Source organism: Callospermophilus lateralis, chromosome 11 (genome assembly GCF_048772815.1).
Source record: "Callospermophilus lateralis isolate mCalLat2 chromosome 11, mCalLat2.hap1, whole genome shotgun sequence".
In the NCBI taxonomy this organism is placed as follows: domain Eukaryota; kingdom Metazoa; phylum Chordata; class Mammalia; order Rodentia; family Sciuridae; genus Callospermophilus; species Callospermophilus lateralis.
Genome location: NC_135315.1, coordinates 5348934 through 5373760, shown reverse-complemented (window position 1 = coordinate 5373760; position 24827 = coordinate 5348934). Strand labels below are relative to the sequence as shown.

Genomic DNA, 24827 nt, shown 5'->3' with positions numbered 1-24827 from the left:
GGCCCGCCCCTTCTTCCTCACCGCCCTCTGCGCGTGACCCCGGGCGCCTGTGCCGGGACCGCCCGCAAAGCGGACGAATCCCCTGCTCCCGACCCCTGGCCAAGAGGACCTAGGCGGAAGGTCAGCAGATTGCCCGGGGCGTGAAGGGGGAGCCAGGTGCTTTCGGTATCGCGCCTCTCTCGCGTCTCGTGATCGCACGGAGAGGAAATAGGGACCTGAGGCCCGGGCACACCGTGAACAGGTTGGCTGGGGATTTAGGAGGGGGCGGGACAACACGACAGAAGTCTGCGCCTGCGCTCTGGCATTCGTCTGCCCGGCACTTCCGGATCCTTTTGCTAAACCGTCCCGGGGAAACAGTGGAAGGATGGGACTCAGGGGCCTATGGGCGGAGAGAGCGTGGGAGGCTTTGAGTAATTGTAGGGGGAAGACCTAGGTTTTCCCGGAATCTTCCCAGACTGGAGAAAAAGGAATGGGGCAAAGTTCTATTAAAATAATGGTGTGCCTGGGCCAGCGTGGGCTGTAGAGGTCTGGGTGCAGATTTACAGAGGTTCCCTATGAGATAGGCATGCTTCTCTTGAGACCTGCCTTTGAGGATAGATTTTATGTGTGTGTGTGCGCGTGTACCGCACTGGAGAGTGAACCCAGGAGCGCGCTTACAACTGAGCTACATCCCCAGCCTTTATTTATTTTGAGACCGGGTCTTTCAGAGGCTGGTCTTGTACTTGTGACCCTCCTGCCTCAGCCTCCCCAGTCTCTGGGATTACATGTCTGCATCACCCATCAGGCCAGAGTTTTTATTGTTGTTTCCCTAAACTGAAGGGCGGTTCTTAGAGATCTTGGCATCCAGACTTTTTTGTTTGTGCTATCATCCTCAAAAAGTGGTAACTGCACATGTGCCTAAAAATCATAGGATTCAGGCTGGGGTATGCTCAGTTGGTAGAGTGCTTGCCTTGAATGCACAAGGCCCTGGATTCAATACCCCGCACCCCCCCCAAAAAAAAAAAATCATAGGATTCATAATAAAAAGCAAGACTTCCCCATCCTCAGAAGCAACCACTTTTCACTTTTAGTTAATATTGCTCAAAAGATTGCTACATTAAATACTTAAATTATTTCTGGCCAGGCCCAGCTTGGGAGGCTGAGGCAGGAGGATTGCAAGTTCAAAGCCAGCCCCAGCAACTTAGTGAAGCACCAAGCAACTCAGTGAGACCCTGTCTTTAAGTAAAATACAAAATAGGGCTGGGGATGTGGGTCAATGGTCAAGTGCCTCTGAGTTCAATCCCTGGTACCCCAACCAAAAAAAATTATTTCTGCATTTATTTTAGTTACCTTTTGAGGTCGTGCCATGATAAGATGTAGCACACTACCCAAATCCTTTACCTCTCCCTAATTTGTTTTTGTAAATTTCGACATACTTAAGTTTTTGCAGTACAGTACTGGCATTCACCTTGGATACAAATTATAAGGAGGCTCTAGAGCCAATACTAAAGATGAATAATATTTTAATGCAGTTTGTTTATGTGGTTGCTGGCAATATGGAACCCAGGGCCTCCAGCATACTAAGCAAGTGCTCTACCATATATTCTCAGCTATATTTCCAGCCCCACAATCAAAATGAAGAAAACCCCCACCATGAACAAAATATCAAAATGCTGAATGAAGACAAGATAATTGTTGCTGATGGTTTCTTTTTCTCTGGGCCCAGTATACCTGGGCAAGGCACTGTTAACTGAGGTTAACGGGTGTAATGCACCCCCTCCTCCACTAAACATTATTTCGCCAAGTTACTGTGGATTTTATTACTCCTGCCAAAAGTTGGTACTCTGTTGCTGGTTATGGTGGCAACTCAGAAGGCTGAAGCAGGAAGATCACAGCTTAGAAGCCAACCTCAGCCATTTTACTGAGCCCCTGAGTAGCTTCGTGAGACCCTGTCTCAAAATAAAAAACAAAAAAAGGGGGCTGGGGCTGTAGCTCAGTGGTAGAGTATCCCTGGGATCAATCCCCAGTACAAAAAAAAAAAAAAAAGAAAGAAAGAAAAAAAAGAAGAAAAAGCTGGCACTACAAATATAACTAAAACAAACTGTTGATAAGATAAAGCTCAGTTTATTGCTTACTGGGTAAAAGGGAATCACTATCTGGCAAGACTTTGGCAGTGTCTCAGTGGGGATGGTAAAGTCAAAATTTATTGAGAATTGAACAATTGGTTTAAGGTGGGTCTTTCAATTTTGGTTCTTGATTATGAGTGGGCAAGAACCATAGTCTAAGCTGGGGAAAGTGGTGCACACCTGTAATCCCAGTGGCTCAGGAGGCTGAGGCAGGAGGATTGCAAGTTCAAAGCCAGCCTTAGCAAAAGTGAGGTGCTAAGCAACTTAATGAGATCCTGCCTCTAAATAAAATACAAAACAAAGCTGGGGGTATGGCTCAGTGGTTGAGTACCCCTGAGTTCAATCTCTGATTAAAAAAAAAAAAAAAAAAGAAACTATAGTCTAAAGTGATTGGAGATAGCAAGTCAAGGAAATTGAATAAATCTCAGTGCACAGAATGGCTGTTGAGCTCCAGCCATTTGCTGGGTAGACAGTTCAGAAAAGTAAAGAAATGCCAAGGAATATAGGGTTCTGGCAGAGCCCTGTAGTATAGCTTTGGTTCTCAGTGTCCAGACTGTGTGTGGGGACAGGTGGTTTTGGTTTTCGCTTTTCTCTTGATGAATCTCTTCACCCATACTCTTGAATATTTAATAATGTCCCAGACCCTGTGTGAGGCACAGGGGACACAGCAGGGGATAAGGCTTTCGAATTCTCCTCTTCAGTCTAGTGGGTGACCCAGGCTTTAAACAAATAAAACACCATGCCATTTGACATCTGATTGTTTAGTAAACAAAATAATGAAAATGAATCAAGGTTATGGATAGAATTGGGTATGGGGAGAATACTAGTTTAGATGGGTGGACCAGGAAGGCCTCACAGTGGAAGATATTTGAACTGGGACCTGAAAGAAAGGAAACCAACCAAGGAATGAGCAGGTCCAGGTCCTGAGATGTGAGCCGAGGAAGGGGAAGGGCAGAAAGGTGGGGCAGGAGTGGACCCCACCTGCTATTACAGCCAAGGTAAAGGCTCTCAATTCCAGTGGTTGTCATCGGGCACCTTTCATAGATTTTCAACAAGGAGTCATGTGGTCTGATTGACGTTTGAAAACTGGTACAGAGGTAGGGGGAGTCCTATAGAGAACTCCACATGTACTCTGTACCCGGGTTCCACCGAGATCAACTACACCTCCAACCAGTTGCTACCACATTAATTTTAAGCAAGTTCTACATGTTGTCCATGAATAGATTTAGTATGTTTGTTTTTATTTCAATAGTTATCACATTTGGAAATCTTTTTTTAAAAACGAGAGAGAGAGAATTTTTTTTTAATATTTATTTTTTTTAGTTTTTGGCGGACACAACATCTTTGTTTGTATGTGGTGCTGAGGATTGAACCCAGGCCGCATGCATGCTAGGCGAGCACGCTACCGCTTGAGCCACATCCCCAGCCCACATTTGGAAATCTTAACTCAAGTTCCTTAATGTCAGAGACCCGAAATATAATCAAGTTTCCTCCATCAAAAGACGGTTGCTTTGTTCAAATCTGGGTCCACACAAGGTCCACAAGTTGCCGTGGGTGGGTATAAGTCTTGACAACATATGATTTTCTCCTGTATATTTTTTTCCCTTCAATTTATTTCTATTTAAGAAACTGGATCTTTTTTCCTGTGGAATTTCCCACAACCCGTATTTTTCCCTTCTCTGTGGCGTCTTTGACATATTCCTCTGTTTTTGAGCTTTCTGTACTTTGTTGGTTAACATCTAGAGGCTCTGCTAGACTCAGACTTGAGGTTTTGGCCAAAAATACTCCCTACAGCATTTTTTCCCCATTGAAAACATCTCGTGGTTGCTGTGAAGAGAATGAACTGTAGCAGGACAAAGTAGAAAGAGGCCAGTTAGAGGCCTGGTAAAGGCATGGACGGGGTGATGACCATGGAAACAGGGAGACCCTCGCCCTCTGGCTTGGATAGAGCTGACAGGGTGGGGATTGGATGAGGCCATGAGAGGAAAGGATGCATCTAGAACGATCCTAGGTTTAAGCCGATGGAGCACTGTGACACTTTCAGGGACTGTGAGGGACAGGTGACAATTTCAGGGACTGTGAGGGACAAATTCTTGCAATTTTCCCCAGATGTCTGGTGATCCATGACTGTTCATTTTAAGAAAACGGGTCAGTGTGATCCCAGCGACTTGGGAGGCTAAAGCAGGAGGATCACAGATTTGAGGCCAGAATGGGCAACTCTGCAAGACCCTGCCTCAAAACAAAAAGGTGCAGAGATGTAGTTCAGTGGCAGAGTACCCCTGGGTTCAATCCTGGTATTGCAAAGAAAAAAAAATGAAGAAGAAGGAAGAAAATAAATGGTCAGTGTACAATAAAATAAAACAAAGAAAACAACATCAAAATTAAAACAAAAAGAAAATGAGTGAGTGCAAAGGCCCCCGTCCTACAGAAGGTGCTCAACAAAAGACTTCCAGTCCTAATATTCTAGAAAGCCAATTGTTCTTGTCAAATAAAAATTACAGGAGGCCACAATTCTGACTCCTTCACTGGGACCCAGCAGGCCAGACCAAATATTGAGATGGAGTCACCCATGTTACCTGACCATCTGAAATCGGGAGAATGAGGTCAACAGCCAAATTTCCCAAACAGGCCAATAGCATGACACTGAGATTCCCTCTGCCTTAATCCTTAGGTCCCTTAATCATTTAATCCTTACAAAAAATAACCTTGAAGTTGACCTGTCAGCTATTTTGTTCTGTCTTCCTGTCCCTGCCTTAGGAGGAAGGTGACTTTGGAATGACCAGTCCTTTCTGCTCTTCGTCTCTTTTCCTAGCCCTTCTCTGCTTCTCTCTCTCTGCAGCCCATCTCTGCTGCCCACCTCTGCTGCCCAGCCCCTTGGAACACTTATTCTGTGCCATGGAATGCAGCATTGCCTGGTTCTAGAATGGAAAATAAAGCCGGTTGACGTCTTCACACTGTAGTAGTTTTGCCCTTCGCCACTCTGGATGTGACGATGACAGTTACACAGCATTTAGTAGAGTAGCTTCGTTGGAGAGCTGGATCCTGGTGAGCTTTGTCTTTTTATTGTGAAATATTTTTGAACTTATACGAGAATTGGAGAATAAAGTTAATCAACATACCTTTCACCCAGATCTACTAGTTAACTTTTTGCCACAGCTGCTGGGTCAACTCTTGTTGACTTGCTTTTTGTTTTCTGTACCATCTGAGAAAACAAGATGGAAATCCTGATCCTTACTCGTAAGAACCCATGTTTATTTCCTAAGGGCAAGGTCACCCACAGAACAGTTGCCAAGATAATTTATTTATTTATTTATTTACTTTTAATTTTTTTTTAGAGAGAGAGAGAGAGAGAGAGAGAGAGAATTTCAATATTTATTTTTCAGTTTTTGGCGTACACAACATCTTTGTGGTATGTGGTGCTGAGGATCGAACCCGGGCCGCATGCATGCCAGGCTAGCACACTACCGCTTGAGCCACATCCTCAGCCCCTGCCAAGATAATTTAATATCAATACAATACTGTTATCTAATCTGCAATCTTAGAAATGGTCTTACAATTGTCCAGTAATGACCTTTACCACGATTTTTTTTTCTCCAGCCTAAGATCCAAGGCAGCATCATAAATGATATTCAGTGGTCTTCATTTCCTACGGATTCCAGGCCTCACCTATAAAAGGCTTCCAGTGATGTGATTTTGTGTGTGTGTGTGTGTGTATGTGTGTGGGGCTAGGATTTGAACCTGGGGCCTCAGGCAGGCCAGGCAAGCACTTTACAACTGCGCTACTTCCTCAGCCCCAGTGTCTGGTGATTTGTGGGCAATCCTTGGCATCCCTTGGCCTGTGTTTGCATCACCCTCTCTGCCTTGATTTTCAATTGACCTTCTCCTTAAATTGTGTCTGTTTCTATATCCAGATTGTCCCTTTTTTATGACACCACTCATGTTGGGTTAGGACCCTCCTGAGGACCTCTGCAAAGACCTGTCTCACATGAAGGGCACCTTCGGAGGTCCTGAGAGTTCTCCACTGGGTCTTTTTGGGAGGACACAGTGCAGTCCACAATGGTTGTCATGTTGTTGTCATCTCTTACCTGAGCGCTCTGTCTGCTGTGACTGTTGCGCTTCAGAATTACAATAAGCTTGTTTCCCACAGTGTCCTCAATTCAGTCATGGCTGTTATTCCTTACAGTCATGTGACACATAGGCAGGAATACAACAGAAGTGCCATGCCTTCTCGGTATTTATCAGGAGGTCCATAACAGCTGTATTTGCTAAAAGGGATGTGAAGTACATCCCTTTTCCCTTTGTAATTAATAAGGAGTCTGCAGGGAGACATATCGAGACCTATTTCTTATCAGACTTTTGTAGTATTTTTACCTTCCATTGACAATTTGTCCCCAAATCTGTCTTTATGGTAGTGATTACAAATTTTTTTAATATTTATTTTTTAATTATAAATGGACACAGTGTCTTTATTTTATTTTTATGTGGTGCTGAGGATCAAACGCAGAATCTCATGCATTCTAGGCGAGCGCTCTACTTCTGAGCCACAACCCCAGCCCATTACAAAATTTTTAAAAGCTGGGCATGATGGTGCACATGTATAATCCCAGCTACTTGGGAGGCTGAGGTACGAGGATTATACGTTTGAGGGCCTGGGCAACTTAGTGAGACCCTTTCTCGAAATAAAAATTAAGGGGTCTGGGTTGTGGCTCAGTGGTAGAGTGCTTGCCTAGCACGCATGCGGCACTGGGTTCGATCCTCAGCACCACATAAAAATAAAATATAGTGTCCACCTAAAACTAAAAGAATTAATATTTTTAAAAAAATCAAGAAGGACTGGGGATGTAACTAGTGGTAAAGCCCCTGGGATCAATCCCAGTACCAAAAACAGGGCTGGGATGTCAAAGTGCTTGCCTCGCATACGTGAAGCCCTAGATTTGATCCCCAGTTCCAAAACAGAAAAGAAAAGAAAAAAAGATCCCAGTGCCAAAAATATAAACAAAGAAATAAATGCAGGCACAGGGCGCTCTCTCCTTCTGCAGATAGTCCACATTCTCCCTTGAATGCGTATTCTTTACTTTATCCCAAAGGTGTCTCTCAAGATTGCCCCGATTCTTTGAATATGTATCTGCTTTCCTAAATCAAACTCTGTGTGTGCTGGGGCTGGGGCTCAGTGACAGAGTGCCTAGCATGTGTGACGCCTTGGGTTCAATCCTCAGCACAACATAAAAATAAATAAATAAAATAAAGATATTATGTCTATCTACAAAAAAAAAAAAAATTAACAGTATTGGGGTTTGAACCCAGGAGATTTTTACCCCTGAGCTATAACTTATTCCACTTTTTTTTCCCCCAAGACTGGGGACTGAACCCAGAGGGTCTCTATCACTGAGCTATGTACCCAGCCCTTTTTAAATTTTATTTTATTTTTTAGTTTTTCTTTTGATCCAGGCTCTCAGTAAGCTGCCAGGCTAAGACCCTCCCGCCTGTTCTCCCAAGTGGATGGAATTATAGGTGTGTGCCACAACAGCCACCATGTGTCATCTTTTTGCTGGACCAAAGGGGATTGTCCCCCATGACCCCTAACGGACCAGTGCTCTGTTTTTTTCTCTCCTTGGTTATTTTTTGTTTTCTCTCGATTTTTGCTTCTTGGTCATGCCAGAGGTGATTAGGGGGCTGTTTCATGTCTAGTGACCGACAGTTCTGCTCACTGATCGCAGCAATTCACAAAACGCACATTTAGGGGGATGGGGCCAGCTGAGACTCAGCCGGTCGCTCCTGATCTGTACAAACCAAGCCTGCTCTTGGCAGCTCCTCAAAATGTCCGTTGCACATTGACTTGCAACACTGCCCAATGACCTCCTTGTAATAATACCAACTGTGCAAGATTCTAGGTTATATTTAACTTCTGGACTGAGGCTGTGTCATCTGTTTTCTACGGGGTTTTTAGGGTTATTTCATTATCGTCTTGTCTTCATTCCCATCTCTGTGTGCTTATCCGGTCCAGGAATAGTTGAAAGCTCTTGCTTTCAGGATTCTTTTGTCATTGAACAATTAATTATCCCTGAATTCCTAGTTCTCTAACATTTTATTTTATTTTATGGTACTGGGGATTGAACCCAGGGGCGCTCTATCACTGAGCCCATCCCCAGCCCTCTTTTTTTTTTTTTTTTTTTTTTCTAATTTTGAGACAAGATCTTGCTAAATTGCTGAAGCTGGCTTTGGACTTTCGATCCTCCTGCCTCAGCCTCCCAAGCTGCTGGAATTACAGGCATGTGCCACCAGGCCCAGCCCATTCTTGAATATTTGAGAGGAAACCTAGTATAAGGAAAATTGTTGTAGCTACAACAGACATCCTCTAGCCTGTGAAGCTGGAAGCTGTCTGCTCCTTCACAGACCCATGCTTTTGGGCATTGCTGGGAATGGGTTGCATTGAGATTGGAGTAAGAAACAGTACTTCTCCATATGGTCTGTGGCTGTGTGTGTGTTTTATGTGCATTAATAACCTATCAAAAGAATTTTTTTTTTTAGTACCAGGGAATGAATCCAGGGGTGCTTAATCACTGAACCACATCCCCAACCCCCTCCCTTTTAATGAAATTGATATTTATTTGTTGGTTTATTTGGGGGGATACATGGGGATTGAACGCAGCACCACTCAACCACTGAGCCACATCCCCAGCCCTATCTTGTATTTTATTTAGAGTCAGGGTCTCACAGAGTTGTTCAATGCCTTGCTTTTGAACTTGCAATCCTCCTGCCTTTGAACTTGCAATCCTCCTGCCTCAGCCTCCAGAGCCACTGGGATTACGGACTTGCGCCACCACGCCTAGCTTCCCCAGCCTTTTTTATTTTGAAACAGGGTCTTGCTAAGTTGCTGATGCTGACTTTGAACTTGTGGTCCTCCTGCTCCTCCTCTCAAGTTGCTGGGATTACTGGTGTGCACCACCATGCCGAGCTCAAAACTGTTTTCAATTGTATCTCTCTCCCGACTAGAGCTAGTCTTCCAGGTGTTATTGCCGGTCTTATGCATCTCTGGATCTGTCTTGTGTTTTGCTTGGTTTATCAGGAAACTTCAAAAATCCATCCTATTTGGTTACAGGAACCAACAATGCTGCCCAAACCTGGGATCTATTACTTCCCCTGGGAGGTCAGTGCTGGCCAGGTTCCTGATGGGGGCACCCTGAGAACATTTGGCAGGTGAGAAAGGTGGTCTTGTCACATGGTTGGAGGGGGAATGTTTAAATGGTTCCACCCTGAAAATAAAGCAATTAGAGTAGTTTTATATAGTTTTGTCTAATTATGAAAAATGCTAAAAATGAATATGTATTCGTTGTAAAAATATAGGGAGTCCAGAAAAGAGTAAAGAAAGCAAAATCACTTACAATCCCATTGTCCAGATAACTACTGCTAACATTTTGTGATTATCTTTCTACACTTTTTCATGTCCATATGTATGTATATACATACATCTGGGTGGCCAATATATGTATGTACATGTATTCTCTGTTGGTTGCATATGCTGTATAATAAATCACTCTCAAATATAGTGCCTTAGCTGGGCACAGTGGTGCATGCTGTCATCCCAGCAGTTCAGGAGGCTGAAGCAGGAGGATCCCAAGTTCAAGGCCAGCCTCAGCAATTTAGCAAGGCCCTAGACAACTTAATGAGATCCTGTTTCTTTTCTTTTCTTTTTTTTTTTTTTAAAGAAAGAGTGAGAGAGAGAGAGAGAATTTTAATATTTTTATTTTTTAGTTCTCGGCAGACACAACATCTTTGTTTGTATGTGGTGCTGAGGATCAAACCCGAGCCGCACAGCGTGCTACCGCTTGAGCCACATCCCCAGCCCCATGAGATCCTGTTTCAAAATTAAAAAAAAAAAAAAAAAAAAATTAAAGGCTGGTGCTTGTAGCTCAGCGGTAAAGCACCCCTAGGTTAAATCTCCAGTAACCCCCACGCCAAAAAACCACAGATGTTTATTATCTCACAGTTAGTATGGGTCAGAAATTCAAGGGTGGCTTAACTGGGTGGGTCTGGCTCAGGTCTCTCATGAGGTTGCAGCCCAGATAATAGCCACGGGTACCATTTGTCCCTTGATGGACTAGAGGATCCACTTCCAAGGTGACTCATTCACATGGCTGGCAAATTATTGCTGGCTCCTGGCGGGAACACTCAGCCTGGGACAATGTGGCTTTCTCCAAAGGGCTGTGTGAGGCTCTTTCTAACAGCTGTCTCTCCCAGACTGAGCGATCCAAGAGACAGAGCAAGGTGGAGGCCACCATGTATTTATGACAGAGTCAGAGGTCACTGTCCCTCATTCCTGCAGAATCTGCTGGTTACCCAGATCAGCCCTATTCAGCATGGCAGGGCACTGCATGAGGATGTGGGTCCCAGGAAATGCAATTCAATGGGGCCCATCCTGGGATATATGTGTACACATCTGAGGACATATTTTAGCCTAGATGAGGTTCGGTGGTGTTTCTATATTGTACCATTTATGCACTTACATAGCTGCATGTGCTAGACATGCTTTCATGTCACGTGTATAAATCTACCTCATCTAAATATACCATCACGCATGGCATAACATACAGGTCAACAAGAGATTTTATATGACAATGGTCCCATAAGATTAAAATGGAGCTGGGTACAGTGGCACATGCCTGTAATCCCAGCTACTTGGGAGGCTGAGGCAGGAGGATCAGAAGTCCAAGGCCAGCTACAACAATTTAGCAAGACCCTGATTCTAAAAACAAAATAAAACCAAAAAAGGTCTAGGGATGTAGCCCAATGGTAAAGCACCCCTGGGCTCAGTCCCCAGAACCACATACACACACACACACACACATACTCAAAAAAAAAAAAAAAATTATATTGGAGTAATGGAGCCAAAAAATTATGATTACCTCATATTTTTAAAAATATTTTAGTTGCAGATAAACATAATATATTTATTTTATTTGTTTATTTTTATGTGGTGCCGGGGATTGAACCCAGGGCCTCACGCATGCTAGGCAAGCGCTCTACCACTGAGCCAGTCCCCCAGCCTCTCACCTCATATTTTTACTGTACCTTTTCTATGTCTAGATATGTTTAGGTCCACAAATACTTACTCTTGGGTTACAATTGCCTACATGTTCCACACAGTAATACGTGGTACAGGTTTGTAGCCCAGGAGCAATAATCTATTCAATATAGTGTGGTAGGTAGCCACCTGGGTTTGTATAAGTGTGCCCTATGCTGATTGCACAGTGATAAAATTGCCCAGCAACTCACTTCTCAGAGCATATCCTGTCATTAGGTGAGCATGACTATGCCATAATTCATTTAGCCTTTTCTCTAATGGTTTTTTGAAAAAAAAATGGTGCTGGAATCACCAGATTTTTTATGGGAGAAAAACAATTTGATCCCTACCTCACAACATACAAAAGAATAATAATTTGCACTGTATCACAGAAATATAAGCTGAAATCATGAAATGTCCAGAAATAACCAAGAACGCATCTTCACAATGTCCTTGTGATCAGCAGAAATCTCAGCTAAGACACAGAAAGTGAAAAACATACAAGAAAAAAAAAATTAAATTACAAAATACCATTAAGAAAATTTAAAACAAGGGGAAGAAACTTAAATGAAAGTCATCTCCTGGTCTATAACACAGACTGAAACACTTGTTGTTTCTAGTTTTTTCTTGGGTGGATTGAAGATGGCTGTGGATGTCCCCAGATTTATTGGCCTCCTAAAACCTTTTGAGTTCTGTGGTGGTTCTGTGGATAGAAACGACCTCGCTTCCTCCGCTCTCCAGATTGTGCCTCTATGACGTGACCCAGTCCAGGGTGACCCTGAGGGCTCAGCACGGATCTGATCAGCACCGGGTTCTTGTCTGTACCAAGTTGGTGGAGCCGTTCCAGGCCCAGGTGGGCTCCTTGTACGTGGTCCTTGGGGAGCTCGAGCCGGAGGAGGGTAAGCTGCGGCCTCACGCTGCCTTCTGCTCTGGGTTCTGAGTTGGGGCACTTTTGGGTGAGTCAGGAAGTAGGAGGTAGGCTTGTGATGGGGTGCCTCATTAGGGTCAGCATGCCTTCCAAATCAGTCCACAAAGTCAAGGACTCTTGGGAGACAGGCAGAATTGGAGACTCAGAGTGGACCTGCCATGTGGTGCCAAGTCAAAGAGAGGGACTGTGGAGAAGTGAGAAAGAGGAGAGAGAAGCCACTATTATTATTATTATTATTATTATTATTATTATTATTATTTATTATTATTATTATTTGGTACCAGGGATTAAACCCAGGGGCGCTTAACAACTGAGTTACATCCCCAGCCCCTTTTTTGTATTTTATTAGAGTCAGGGTCTCACTGAGTTTCTTAGGGCCTCGATAAGTTGTTGAGGCTGGCTTTAAACTTGTGATCCTCCTGCCTCAGCCTCTGGAACCACTGGGATTATAGGAGAAGCCACTAATTTCTGAAGGCTACAACGTGCCCAGGCCTGGTTTGAGGTGGATTCTATCTTTTTGACTCTGCCCACCAGCCCTTAATTTGAGTCTTATTGCTATTTCGTAAACAAGAAAACCAAGGCTTGGAAATGACAGGGATGTAATAATCAGCTAGGAAGTCAGTGTAACAGAGAGAACAAAAGAAAAAAGAGTAAGAAAGAATGCTGCAGATAACATTCTCCTGCACTATCTTTAAGGGTTTTGTTGCTGTAGCAGTACTGAGGATTGAACCCAGGGGCACTTGACCACTGAGCCACATCCTCAGCCCTTTTCGTTTTACTTTGAGACAGCATCTGGGTAAATTTCCAGGCTGGCCTTGAACTTGGCAATCCTCCTGCCTCAGCCTCCTGAGTAACTGAGATTACAGGATGCATCCTATGTCACCACAACCAACTAATCTTTGTCTCTTTTCTGACTTTGTCTTCAGTGCAGTTTCCTCAAGTAGAACCTATAGTTTAAAAGATACAAATATTTTCTTGATTTATACTTCCTGAAAGTCACAATAGTGTTTTAACTCTGGATTAAATACATCAGAGAAAAAAGTAATCAAATGGTACTTACTTTAATTATATTTGACTTAATAAAAGTTAATCTTTATTAGGCTTAAGCCTTTGAGCTCACAGGGTTCCTGCCCTCATAATTGATTGAGGAGAGTTATGGGAGGAGCAGGGGTGAGCATAAAGAGGCTTTGCATAAAAGATCTCCACCCCTGCCGTTAATCCTGAGAGCTCTCTGGACCCCAGGGTCCATGTCTGGAAACCTAAAACCCAATTGCAAATATAGGTGGGGGTTGAAACAAGATGAGACAGTAGGCCAGGAGGCGGAGTTGGGATTTTTTGTGGATGTAAAAATGGGGTGGGACCTTTAACATATAAAGCCAACTGTGTTTATTTATTTATTATTATTTGCGTGCACTGCTGGGGATCAAACCAAGGCCCTCCCACATGGTAAGTACACTCTGTCCCACTGAGCTTCACCCCCAGCCTTCTTTTAAAATTTATTTTTACTTTGTTTTTTATTTTATTGCAGCACTGGTCATTGAACCCAGGGGCACTCAACCACTGAACCACATGCTCAGCCCTTTTTTATATTTTATTTAGAGGCGGGGTCTCACTGAGTTGTTTAGGACCTTGCTTAAATTGCTGAGGCTGGCTTTGAATTGGCCATCCTCCTGCCTCAGCCTCCCAAGCTGCCGGGATTATAGGCATACACCACCACACCCCAGCCCTTTTTATTTTTTATTTGAGACAGGGTCTTGGTAAACTGCCCAGGCTGGCCTTAAACTTGTGCCTCAGCCTCCTGAGTCATTGGGATTATAGGGGTGTGCCACTGTGCTCAAAATCCAGGTTTATTTTGTTTTTAATTATTATTGTTTTTTTCAATACTGGGGATTGAATCCAGGGGTGCTTTACCACTGGGCTACATCCTAGTCCTTTTTACTTTTTAAATTAGACAAGGGTTTGCTAAATCGCTGAGGCTGGCCTGCTGAGGTTTCATCGTGCCACCCTGTCTGGCCATGTTTTCTTTTTAAGATCCCTGATGAAATAATAAATCCAGGCAACAATCCTTGCTGGCTGCTAAAACCATTAGGTAAAGATTGACATGTATGTTGTCATAACGGAAGGAGAAGCCCATCAATCCAGCATGGCAGGACGCCGATCAGTGAAGTACCAAGTGCTTCCAGTGGGTCACACCACAGGAACAGCACCCCATCTGAAGCACCCTTGTAAAACAGAAACAAAGCCCATCTGAAGCACCCTTGTAAAACAGAAACAAAGCCCCGAATGTAACAAAGCCCCAGGCAGAGAAGGAAGCGCCTCAGGGGGCACAGGCTTGTAGATTGTGTCTCACTTTTTGCATCACCACTTGCTCAAGGGAATTGCCCTCACCCTGTTTCTTCTTTGATCTTCTAGGCATAGTGCACTTACTCACTCACATCTGGCTCTAGGAACTCATTAAAGAGAGGATGAGGAGGCGTGTGGGCTGAGCGTGGCCCTGGCCACCCTCACCTCTAACCGGGCAGAGTAGGCACCCTGTAGCTGCTTTAAACCTCCCTGGGCCAGGTCCAAAGTCCTGTGGGGAGACAAAGGTCAATCAGACATGGACCTGCTTTGTGTACAGGTTGACAGATCTGGGGACAAAGGAGAGGCCACTTAAAACCACCTTCCTGACAGTTTTGCACCTAAGAGCTAGCTAAGAGACTGAAAAGATGAAGCCAGCCATGTGATCAGTGCCCGGGTCTGACAGTGTCTGTGGGCACTGTGCAGGGGCTCAGGGGTCCCTGTCCAGGTTTGGAGGTTCTAGGACACACCTTCTCCTGTCTGGAGGTTCCTCCTTTATTGGCGGTTCTAGGGACTGAACCCAGGGGTTCTTTACCACTGAGCTATGTCCCTAAACTTCTTATTTATTTATTTGTTTGTTTGTTTGTACCAGGGATTGAACTCAGGGGCACCCGACCACTGAGCCACATCCCCAACCTTATTTTGTATTTTATTTAGGAACAGGGTCTCACTGAGATGCTTAGCGCCTCGATAAATTGCAGGGCTAGCTTTGAACTCACAATCCTCTTGCCTCAGCCTCCCGAGCCGCTGAGATTACAGGTGTGCGTCTTGTGCCCAGCTCCTTTTTATTTTTCATTTTGAGACAAGGGTTTGCTAACTTGATGGGTCTGGCCTTGAACTTGTGATCCTCCCGCCTCCACTTCCAGAGAAGCTGGAATTACAGGTGTGTGCCACCACACCCAGCTTTTTGTTTTAAGTATTTTTAATTGACTCATGGTAATTATATGTATTTATGAGGTGCACTGACACATTTCAGTATAGGTATCAATGTGTAATGGTCAGACCAGGGTAGTTGACATACTCCTCACCTCAAGCGTTTAACCTTTCTTTGAAGTGGGATATTCAAAATCCCCTCTACCAGCTATGCTGAGACATACAGATGTCATCAGCCAGAGTGACCCCATGAAGCTCTCGGAGCTGACCCTCTGAGCCAGGTGCACCGGGAGCTCTCAGCCTGGACCCACCACGTGCTTACTTATTTGAATCCCACTGTTCTTGTTCTTCCCTTGGCCCTACTCCCTACTGGGAAACTTCCTGTTGTGCCCTCAGAAGAAGCCTTCCTTTCCGACCCCTTATTATGCTCTTGCCTTTGCTGAAACCTGGCTTTTCCCCAGGCCCGCAGCCCTCGCCCTGGGGCCTGTTCAGGCTCCCACGACTCACACCCCACAGAACCCAGAGGTGAGGCCAGATCCAGCAGGCTCGGCAGGTGGCAGGTCCGTGGAGCCATCCCTGTCCCTCTCCTGCTGCCAGCCAGTTGCGCCACCCTTCACCTCTGCTCCAGATCCGCCTGGCACGCCCACCCCCCTCCTGCACCCTGGACCTGGTCTTTGCCGGTGGCTCCACCTCTGCCACCGAAACTTTGCTCTCGGTGTCTTCCTGCCCTTCACTCCCTTCCACAGCTTTGCTCTTTGGCCGGCCAGGACCCGTGGACCCGGGACTCCGGGGTGTGCTCCCGCCTCTCTCCCCACCTTTCTGGCAGAGGTTTCAGCCCTTGCCTTCTGCCATTCCTGCCTGACGACACCCACCCTCCCTGATGATGAGTGCAGATCAAGGCCCCCGTGGACGTGGACGGGGGCGCCCTGCTTTCAGCACCCCTTCTCTCTCTGGGCCCCTCCACACTGCCTGGAAGTCCCTCCAGGTGTCCTGGCCCGCCTCCCCACCCAGCTGCCCCTCTCTTCCCATCTCTCCAGTTACCTCTCCTTTGACGCCCCAGCTGATGGAGGCCATAGCAGCCCCCTCCTCAAATTATGCACACCCGTCGGTATCCCCTTCCCTCCAGGCTGAGCAGAAGAGGGGTTCCTCCTTACCAGGGGGCCATTGGGCTGGGCTCCGGGGCCTACCCTAAAGTCAGTTCAGATCATTAAACTTTTTTTTTTTTTTTTGGTACTGGAGATTGAGCCCAGGGACAAAGATCATTAAACTTAAAACAAAGAGGCATCTCCCAGCCTAGCCACCTTCCTTCCCTTCAGATTCACTTCCTCAGTGACACCTATTTCCCTGTCCCCCTCCCACATCCCAGCCCACTGCCTTCTGTATTTTGCAACCTTCTTTGTTCTCAGTTCTTTATCTTTGCAAGGAGAAATTCCCCTGAGTGACCATTTCTCCAGCTATGTGAGTCATGAGCTCTCCCTTCTCCCACACCACAGGCTTCTGCAAGCACCCTTCTTTTCATTCTGTTTACTCTGGGCTTTTGCAGATGGATAACATTTTGACCAGTTTGTCCCTGTGACTATCATAAAGCTCACTTCCTTAGTTAATGCTTTTTTTTTTCCCCAGTGGTATTGAGGATTGAAACCAGAGGTGCTTTACCACTGAGCTATGCAAACAGCTCATTTTTTATTTCTTAATTTTTGAGACAGGGTCTCACTCAATTGCAGAGGCTGGCTCTTCTTGCCTTAGCCTCGTGGGTCAATGGGATTACATGTGTGACCACTACACTCCCACAAGTTAATACCTTTTCTCATTCATAGGAGAATCAACATATTTTGCAATATAGATACAGAAGTCTGGGTTTCCCAGGGAGGAAATAGCTGCTAGGCATACGCTATGGAAAATTCTATGAAATTTAGGCCGATTCCTAAGAAAATCTTCATACAGGAAGTATGGAAATATTTGATATAAGATCCTATTTTGAGTTTTATTTTTCAGTGATGAGATGGAATCCAGGGCCTGAATGCACACCAGGCAAGCGCTCTACCACTGACTATACCCCTAGCCCTTATTTTGAAAATTTTAACAATGCCAACCGTGAATTAAAGTGCTCTGATTTTGTTCTTGTTCTGCCCAGTTGTCCTGAACACCTGCGGCTGCCTTATGGGCTGAGTGTCCTAAGAGGACCAGGCTCTCATTTTCTAGTAAAGATTAGGCAGGCTAGGCACTGACCTGTAATCCCAGCAACTCTGGAGGCTGAGGCAGGAGGATCACAAGCTTGAAACCAGGCTCAGCAACTTAGTGAGACCCTGACCCAAAATGTAAATACATAAACAAAATAAAAAGAGCTGGGGATGTAGCCCAGTGGTAGAGTGCCCCTGAGTTTAATCCCCAGTTCCACCAAAAAAAAAAAAAAAAAAAAAAAACAAAAAACAGAGGAAATAGGAAAATAATACTGTTTGATTGATCAGGATAGATACCAGACTGAAGAGGCCTGCGTGGTGAGAATCAACTACCTACACCCATCAGTAGACCCAGATTTTGTAACGCACCCGCTCCTGTGTGGTGTGTGTGTGTGTGCGCGCACGTGCATGCTGGGGATAGAAACCAGGGCCTCAGGTGATTGCTCTACCCTGAGATACATCCCCAACTCTGCACCCATGCCTCCCTAGACTGCGCCGGGTCTGCAGCCCAGCACTGGGCTGATGGAAGCTGACACAGGAACCTCACAGGCCCCTCCTAGACAGTGGACACTGAATTCTCCCCCAGGCAGTGTTAAATGGATAAGTGGCCTGAACTGGAAAGAAGAGTAGGCTTGTCTTTATCTAATAATCAGAGAGTCTCTGTGGATCAAAAGAAGACAGGATAATGTTCTAGAACATTGAACGTATTTATTAAAGTGTCCAAAGAGCAGAGAGAACACAAGTGTTTTTTCTTTTTTTTTTTTTTTTTTGTATTAAGAGGTTGAATGCTGGGGTACTTTACCACTGAGCTATATCTCCAACCCTTTTTATTTTTTATTTTGAGATGATTTCACTAAAATGCGGAGGACCTCGCTAAATTGCTGAGGCTGGCCTTGAACTTGGGATCCTTCTGTCTTAGCCTCCCAAGTCTCTGGGATTACAGGTGTAAGCTACTGGTCCACCTGAAAATAGATGGGCATCTGTTAGTGTAAGCCCCAATGTCCTTCCTGTGTGCTGTCACCTGAACATTGATATTAAGTATCAGGTCACCACTGCATGTGTTAGTAGCTCCAAGTCTCATTCTGGGTTGGGTGACTTGCCCCTCTCAGGACCAACTTGCCTTGAACTCAGTCCCTTGTATTTATTAAACGTGAGTTTCTCTTTGCCTGGTCTCCAGTTGCCAGGTACCAAGGAGGCCTTTTCCTTGGGACACATGGAGAGCTAGGATGGTGATGGGACCCCTCCTTGACCTTGGGCACTTGGGAACAAAGGAGGCCAAGGAATTATGTGGCAAAGGTGGGAAGTCGAGGGTCCATCTTCCAGAACCCACCTCCCCAAATATGGAACATTCAGGATGCTGGCTAAGTTCCAGGCATGTGCTGTGTGCATATGGGCCCACAGTTCTGAGGCCCAAGAGGACAAATTGCCAGCGTTGCACATGCCATCTGTCTTGCCTCCACCTCTAGCTGTCAAAACTCAGGACCCAACAAGTAGAAATCCCCAGAAGCATGGGTTGGGTGTATCCTAGTCACTGCCAGTGCCCTGGTGTTTCTTTCAGATGGAGGTTACGTGGTGAAGGCCCGGGTGCTGACCTGTGTGGAAGGGATAAATCTGCCTTCCTTAGAACAAGCCATCCTGGAGCAGCGGCTGTACCAGCAAGAGAGAGGCAGCAGCCAATAGGAAGTGAGGACGCCAGCAGCCCCCACCTACTCCTGAGGCCAAACCTTTGAGCTGCTAGAGCCACTGCAGAAGTGTAGAGTCTGACTGGAGCCAGAGAGTAGAGGGGCAGGGTGGCCAATCCAGCCTCTTCCTCTATGTTGGGATTGTTCCAGAAATGAGAGCCTAGGAGCAGGTGTCAAGATCTGACACCCCTACCCTCCAGGAGGCTCCAGACAGTGGCGCTCCAAGGCCCTGGGCCTATGCCTCGTGTGGGGTCACAGAGGGTCCCAGAAGATCCTCCTGAATAAAGGCCCAGTGGGCATGACCTCTCCGTGTGTGCATGTGGTGTTGTGCTGGAAGGGACCAGGAGGGGGAGCTGCGGAGCAGGCAACCCACTTGGCAGTGAGGCTGCAGCCGCTCAGGCTTCTGGTGAATTCTGGGCTGGGTGTCTGAGGGGAGGGTTTGGGGGACCAGGAGCCAGGTGGGGGGCCCAGAACTCACAGGGATTCCCCTGCCAAGGTTCTGCCCTCAAAGGAGGCTAAACATGGCCAAACAGGCCCAGCCTAGGCCCTGGCCCTTGACCATGTGGCCTAGAGTAGGACTATGGCTTCAGAAGCCCTCCCTAACCTGTGACCTCGGCCTCCCACTGTCCTTCATCCCTGGCAGCCCTTCTGGGCAGTCTTGTGCTCCCAGAACCTGGGCTTGGCTGGGCTGACACAGGGGCTTAGGCGGAAGAAGTTTGGGCCCTCCTGCATTCCGTAGCCAGGCACTGGGCAAAAGGTCTGGGGCTGCGCAGCGTCCCAGCGAGGGGCAGCGCCATCCCTGAGACAGGTTCCCAAGCAGAATGGGCAGTGTGCAGGGGGGCAGGGTCACAGGCTAGGGCTGGGCAGGGTGTTACATGGAGGCGGGAGGCAGGCAGCAGGGGTGCCGTGCACAGGGTGTGAATGCCGGGGTAACGTCTCTCTTCCTGGACAGCTTTGCAGACATGGATGTGTTCCAGAAGGTAGAGAAGATTGGAGAGGGCACCTATGGGGTGGTTTATAAGGCCAAGAACAAGGAGACTGGGCAGCTTGTGGCACTCAAGAAGATCAGGCTGGATTTGTGAGTGCTGGGATGATGGGAACCCCTGCCCCGTGCCTCAGCCACCCACCGCCTGGGAGCTCCCCTTCCATGTCCTCAATTCAAGGGTTCACGCTCAACCCCTTTTCCAGGTGTTGTCCAGTCGTACTGCCACCATGGTGCAGCCCTTGTCCTCATCCCTACTCCCTGTCCCCTGGTCAGTCTTTGCCCTGGCACTGCTGTGTGAAGCTTGAGGTGTTCAGGGTGTCCATCTCAGGACAGGTCATCCTTATGGGAGTGAGGACCACAGAAGTGGATCCCTCTGGCTAGAAGTGACTCCTGCTCTTACCCATTGGCTGTGCCCTCCTTTCCAGCAGGGAAATGGAGGGGGTCCCCAGCACTGCCATCAGGGAGATCTCCCTGCTCAAAGAACTGAAGCACCCCAACATTGTCAGGTGAGCTGGGGAAGGAGCCAGGGAAGGTGGTACCAAGAAGATGGCGTCCTGACTTCCATCTCCCTGCCAGACTGCTGGATGTGGTGCACAGCGAGAAGAAGCTGTACCTGGTGTTCGAGTTCCTCAGCCAGGACCTGAAGAAGTACATGGACTCCATGCCAGTCTCAGAGCTCCCCCTGCACTTAGTTAAGGTGCCAAGGAACAGACAGAAGGGCAAGGCGGCCACACTTATACACACACACGCCCCGCCCCGGCCCCACACCAGCCACCTAGGCTCAGGGGGCTCCTCCTGCTCCTTTCTGCAGAGCTACCTCTTCCAGCTACTACAGGGAGTGAATTTCTGCCACTCTCATCGGGTCATCCACCGAGACCTGAAGCCCCAGAATCTGCTCATCAATGAGTTTGGAGCCCTCAAGCTGGCCGACTTTGGTCTGGCTCGAGCCTTCGGGGTGCCCCTGCGCACCTACACCCATGAGGTAGAGTGAGGGACAAGGGGGAGGGAACACAGCCGAAGGATGACACCTGTGCTGTCAGCCACCTGAATTATGCTATTTCTTTCTTGACTCCACAGGTGGTGACACTATGGTATCGTGCCCCAGAGATCCTCTTGGGCAGCAAGTTTTATTCCACAGCTGTGGATGTCTGGAGCATTGGTTGCATCTTTGCAGAGATGGTAGAGAGAAAGAGACAGAAGCCTGGTCCCAAGGAGGCATAGGCAGTGTCCTATGGGGTGGTGGCGGGGCTCACTGATAACCTCTGTTAGAGGTGGATTGAGGGGTGGCTAGGACTGGCTACAGGACCAGGAACCCAGCTTTATTCAGAAAAGGCTGGAACTTTTAGCACAGCCCTGGGAATGACATCCTAAAGTTTCCTCCCTGGTTCTGGCCACTTCTCTGGCATTGGATTCATTATGACACTTTGTCAAACACACGCCTTCTCTTCTTCCCTTTTCCAGATGACTCGTAAAGCACTGTTTCCCGGTGACTCTGAAATTGACCAACTATTTCGTATCTTTCGCACCCTGGGGACACCCAGTGAAGCCACATGGCCAGGGGTCACCCAGCTTCCTGACTATAAGGGCAGCTTCCCCAAGTGGACCAGGAAGGGGTTGGAGGAAATTGTGCCTAATCTGGAGCCCAAGGGCAAGGATCTGCTCATGGTAGGTCCTGGTGGGCAAGAAACGCCTCCTAGCCCCAGCATCTGCTCCAACCAGACTGTCCCTTTTGTTAACCGGCCTCTTATGTAATCCTCTTCTTTTATGGGGTGTGTGTATATTACTGGGAATTGAACCCAGGACCTTGCATACATGCCAGGCAAGCGCTCTGCCACTGAAATGTATTCCTAGCCCTTTTTTTGAGACAGGGCCTCACTAAGAGGCTGGCCTCAAACTTGTAGTCCTCCTGCCAGCCTTCCAAGTAGCTGGGATAACCCTCATTCTTCCTTTTTTGGGGTGAGGTGGTGGCAGTATGGAGGACTGAACCCAGGGGCACTTTACCATTGAGCTATATTCCCAGTCCTTTCTATTTTATTATTTATTTATTTATTTATTTATTTTTTAGTTGTGGGTGGACACAATACCTTTATTTTATTTGTTTATTTTTATGTGGTTCCGGGGATTGAATCCAGTGCCTCATGCATGCTAGGCAAGCACTCTACCACTGAGCCACAACCCCAGCCCCCTTTCTATTTTTTTTTTTTTAATTTTTAATTTTTTTTTGTAGATGGACAGCATGCCTTTATTTTGTTTATTTTTATGTGGTGCTGACCATCAAACCCAGTATCTTACACATGCTAGGCAAGCGCTCTGCCCTTGAGCTACAGTCCTAGCCCTCTTTCCATTTTTTGAGAAGCTGCCAAGGCTTGTCTCAAACTTCCGGTCCTCCTGCCTCAGCTCGGATTTTAAGTGTGTGCTACTGTGCCCCGCAACCCTCACTCTTTCTGAGTCCAGGCTGGTCTCCTCCCTGGCCCTTGTACACACCTGGCTTGTCCCAGGCTGTATTGATTGTCCCATCTAGAGGCCTCTTTGTGATAAGTCCAAGGTTCACCTTCCCTTTTAAACCTTCTCTCCTCTAGTTGAGCTTTTTTCTTAGGCCACAGCACTTATTGCTTCCCCTAGTTGGCTTGTGTGTTTTTTTTTTGGGGGATTGAGCCCAGAGCCTGCTCAGGCTAGGCGAGCACTCTACACTGAGCCACATCCCAGCCCTGCCTCGCGTTTTGGATCACTCCCCCTGGACCTCACTGTTAATGTCAGTTGCCTGCTACCCCAGGTAGGGGCCACCCCTCCTCCTGCCGTGGTATTCCCCCCGTGCCCTCACACAAGCTGTTCAGAACAGACTGTTTCCTGCTGCCTGGGACCCTGCCACTGCCCTCGCTTATCTTTCTTATAGCACCACCTTGACCCCTGGACTGGCCAGAGTGCCCAGAGGCCTCCTCAGCCAAAGCCATCCCTGCTTGACCACAAAGCCTCCGAGCCACTTTTTTTTGTTGTTGTTTTTTCAGTGCTGGGGTCAAACCAGGGCCTCATACATGCTAGGCCAACATTCGACCACCACATTACATCCCCAGCCCTTTCTTATTTATTTTGAGACAGAGTCTTACTAAGTTGCCAGAATAACCTTGGACTTGAATCCTGCCTCAGCCCCCAAAGCTGCTATAGGCACACACCGCGGGTCCCAGCCTCGAGCTGCTTTTCTGCTACTCTGGTGGAGTCAAGAGGAAGGCAGTTCATCTTCAGGCTGCGTGCCCAGCTCTCCAGAAGTCTGTGCATATTATCCACCCAGGACAGCACTGGCTTCCTCCACCCTGGCTTCCCCATGACGTGGGTTTAGAGACTCCACGGTCCCTTGTCTTGTTGCCTCCTCCTTCCCTCTCCTTCTGCTCTTTGTATTCCTGCTCCACCTCAAGTATGCCCAAACCTGAGGTTTGGGGCCTGCTTACCCACACATGGGACACGCCTGTGTTCCCAGCCAGAAGCAGGCTGGGACCTGGAACTCTCAGCAAGGAAGGGGCATGACTGGGCTTCAGTTGCCTAAAGCAGACTGTTGACTCATAAGGCTGGAGCAGAACTAACCCTTTGTCCCTAGATTCTGGGAGTGTCCAGAACTGGCTCCAGAGCTAGGAGGCAAGTGGCTTCATGTGGTTCTGGGCCTGGGCCCTCTAGCTGGGGCCTGGGAGGGGAATTTCACTCCCCCGTCTGGCCGCACCCAGGCTCAACCCCTTTACGCCTCTTCTCTCCTCCCAGCAACTCCTGCAGTATGACCCCAGCCGGAGGATCTCGGCCAAGGCCGCTCTTGCCCACCCATACTTCTCATCCCCTGAGCCCTCCCCGGCCTCCCAGTGTGTGCTGGAGGGTTTCTGCCGCTGAGAACATTGAGGCCTACCACCTCAATCTGTCTGCCTCCCACGCACCTCCCAAGAGAACAAACCTGGGGAGAGGGCAAAGCTCTAAGGAATTTGGATCAGCCATCAGGGGGCTGAGTTTGGGTTAGTCCTGCCAGCAGGTTAGCAAGTCTGTGTTGTTTGTTGGGGTCGACGGTCCTTTTCAAAATAGAAGAGCAGATGCTGCATGCATGGTGAAGTACGTTTGATCCCCAGTTCCCTGTCACTGGAACAACAGGTGCCAAGTGGGGCGCAGGAAGCCTGCCCGAAGCTGCAGGCAGTGAGCTCCAGGGATCCCCCAGGCCCTTCAACTGACCTAGCTGTAGTGGCAGAACCAGCACCCCCCACCCCAACTGGATGAAAGGGAGCCCTCTGCTGGTGTTTTTGGATTTAAAGTGTTTGCAGGAGGAGTTGAAGTTCCATTTGGGAATCCCAAGTTAAACGGGAGGGGTGAGTAGGGGAGAGGGACAGTTTCCTGACCCCCAAAGAGGTCTGGACACTTGTGGCTGTTCTCAGTAGCTGTCACGCCACTGAAGATACTGAAGTTGGTTTTCTTTTATTTGACAAATGTGAAATAAATGTGGCACATTCCTAAGTTTTCTGGCATTGTTCTGCTCTGGGGACATCTGGGCTTGCTGGCAAGGGGAGAGTGTTCTCCTGCAATCTCTTTCTATGGTCTCCCACTGCACCCCTGCCCAGAATCCAAGGAGCCACCCCACTCCATGAACACCCTGTTGACCAGGCAGGCAAGCTGGGCACGTCCATGCCCTGACCCAGGGAAGGACCTAA

At 47.4% G+C, this 24827-nt stretch overlaps 2 protein-coding genes across 5 annotated transcripts; both read left to right on the top strand.

Annotated features, from left to right (window-relative positions):
- Window positions 1-16: 16 nt before the first annotated feature.
- Ten1 (TEN1 subunit of CST complex) lies at window positions 17-20205 on the top strand. Of its 4 annotated transcripts, none has more exons than XM_076870867.1 (5): window positions 17-241; window positions 9205-9302; window positions 11908-12065; window positions 19046-19170; window positions 20122-20205. In XM_076870867.1, exons 2-4 carry the CDS (start codon window positions 9214-9216, stop codon window positions 19165-19167), a joined length of 369 nt encoding a protein of 122 aa, XP_076726982.1. In that variant the 5' UTR covers window positions 17-241; window positions 9205-9213; the 3' UTR covers window positions 19168-19170; window positions 20122-20205. The 4 variants fall into 4 exon arrangements, with proteins under 4 accessions (XP_076726982.1, XP_076726980.1, XP_076726981.1 ...); XM_076870865.1 differs by lacking the exon at window positions 20122-20205 and adding an exon at window positions 4945-5150 and having other exon boundaries at window positions 19046-19477; XM_076870866.1 differs by lacking the exon at window positions 20122-20205 and having other exon boundaries at window positions 17-120; window positions 19046-19477.
- Cdk3 (cyclin dependent kinase 3) lies at window positions 19497-24612 on the top strand. Its single transcript, XM_076870863.2, has 8 exons — window positions 19497-19575; window positions 20122-20247; window positions 20580-20660; window positions 20731-20851; window positions 20966-21136; window positions 21232-21333; window positions 21616-21819; window positions 23902-24612. Exons 2-8 carry the CDS (start codon window positions 20132-20134, stop codon window positions 24022-24024), a joined length of 918 nt encoding a protein of 305 aa, XP_076726978.1. The 5' UTR covers window positions 19497-19575; window positions 20122-20131; the 3' UTR covers window positions 24025-24612.
- The last annotated feature ends 215 nt before the right edge of the window (window positions 24613-24827 follow it).

Bases quoted from the DNA above. Each gene is read 5' to 3' on its own strand.
- Cdk3 (XM_076870863.2), top strand. From the start codon at position 20,132: ATGGATGTGTTCCAGAAGGTAGAGAAGATTGGAGAGGGCACCTATGGG. The intron at 20,248-20,579 runs GTGAGTGCTGGG...CCTCCTTTCCAG, and splicing joins AAGAAGATCAGGCTGGATTT to CAGGGAAATGGAGGGGGTCC. The intron at 21,137-21,231 runs GTAGAGTGAGGG...TTGACTCCACAG, and splicing joins TGCGCACCTACACCCATGAG to GTGGTGACACTATGGTATCG.
- Ten1 (XM_076870867.1), top strand. From the start codon at position 9,214: ATGCTGCCCAAACCTGGGATCTATTACTTCCCCTGGGAGGTCAGTGCT. The intron at 9,303-11,907 runs GTGAGAAAGGTG...TCCGCTCTCCAG, and splicing joins ACCCTGAGAACATTTGGCAG to ATTGTGCCTCTATGACGTGA. The intron at 12,066-19,045 runs GTAAGCTGCGGC...TGTTTCTTTCAG, and splicing joins GGAGCTCGAGCCGGAGGAGG to ATGGAGGTTACGTGGTGAAG.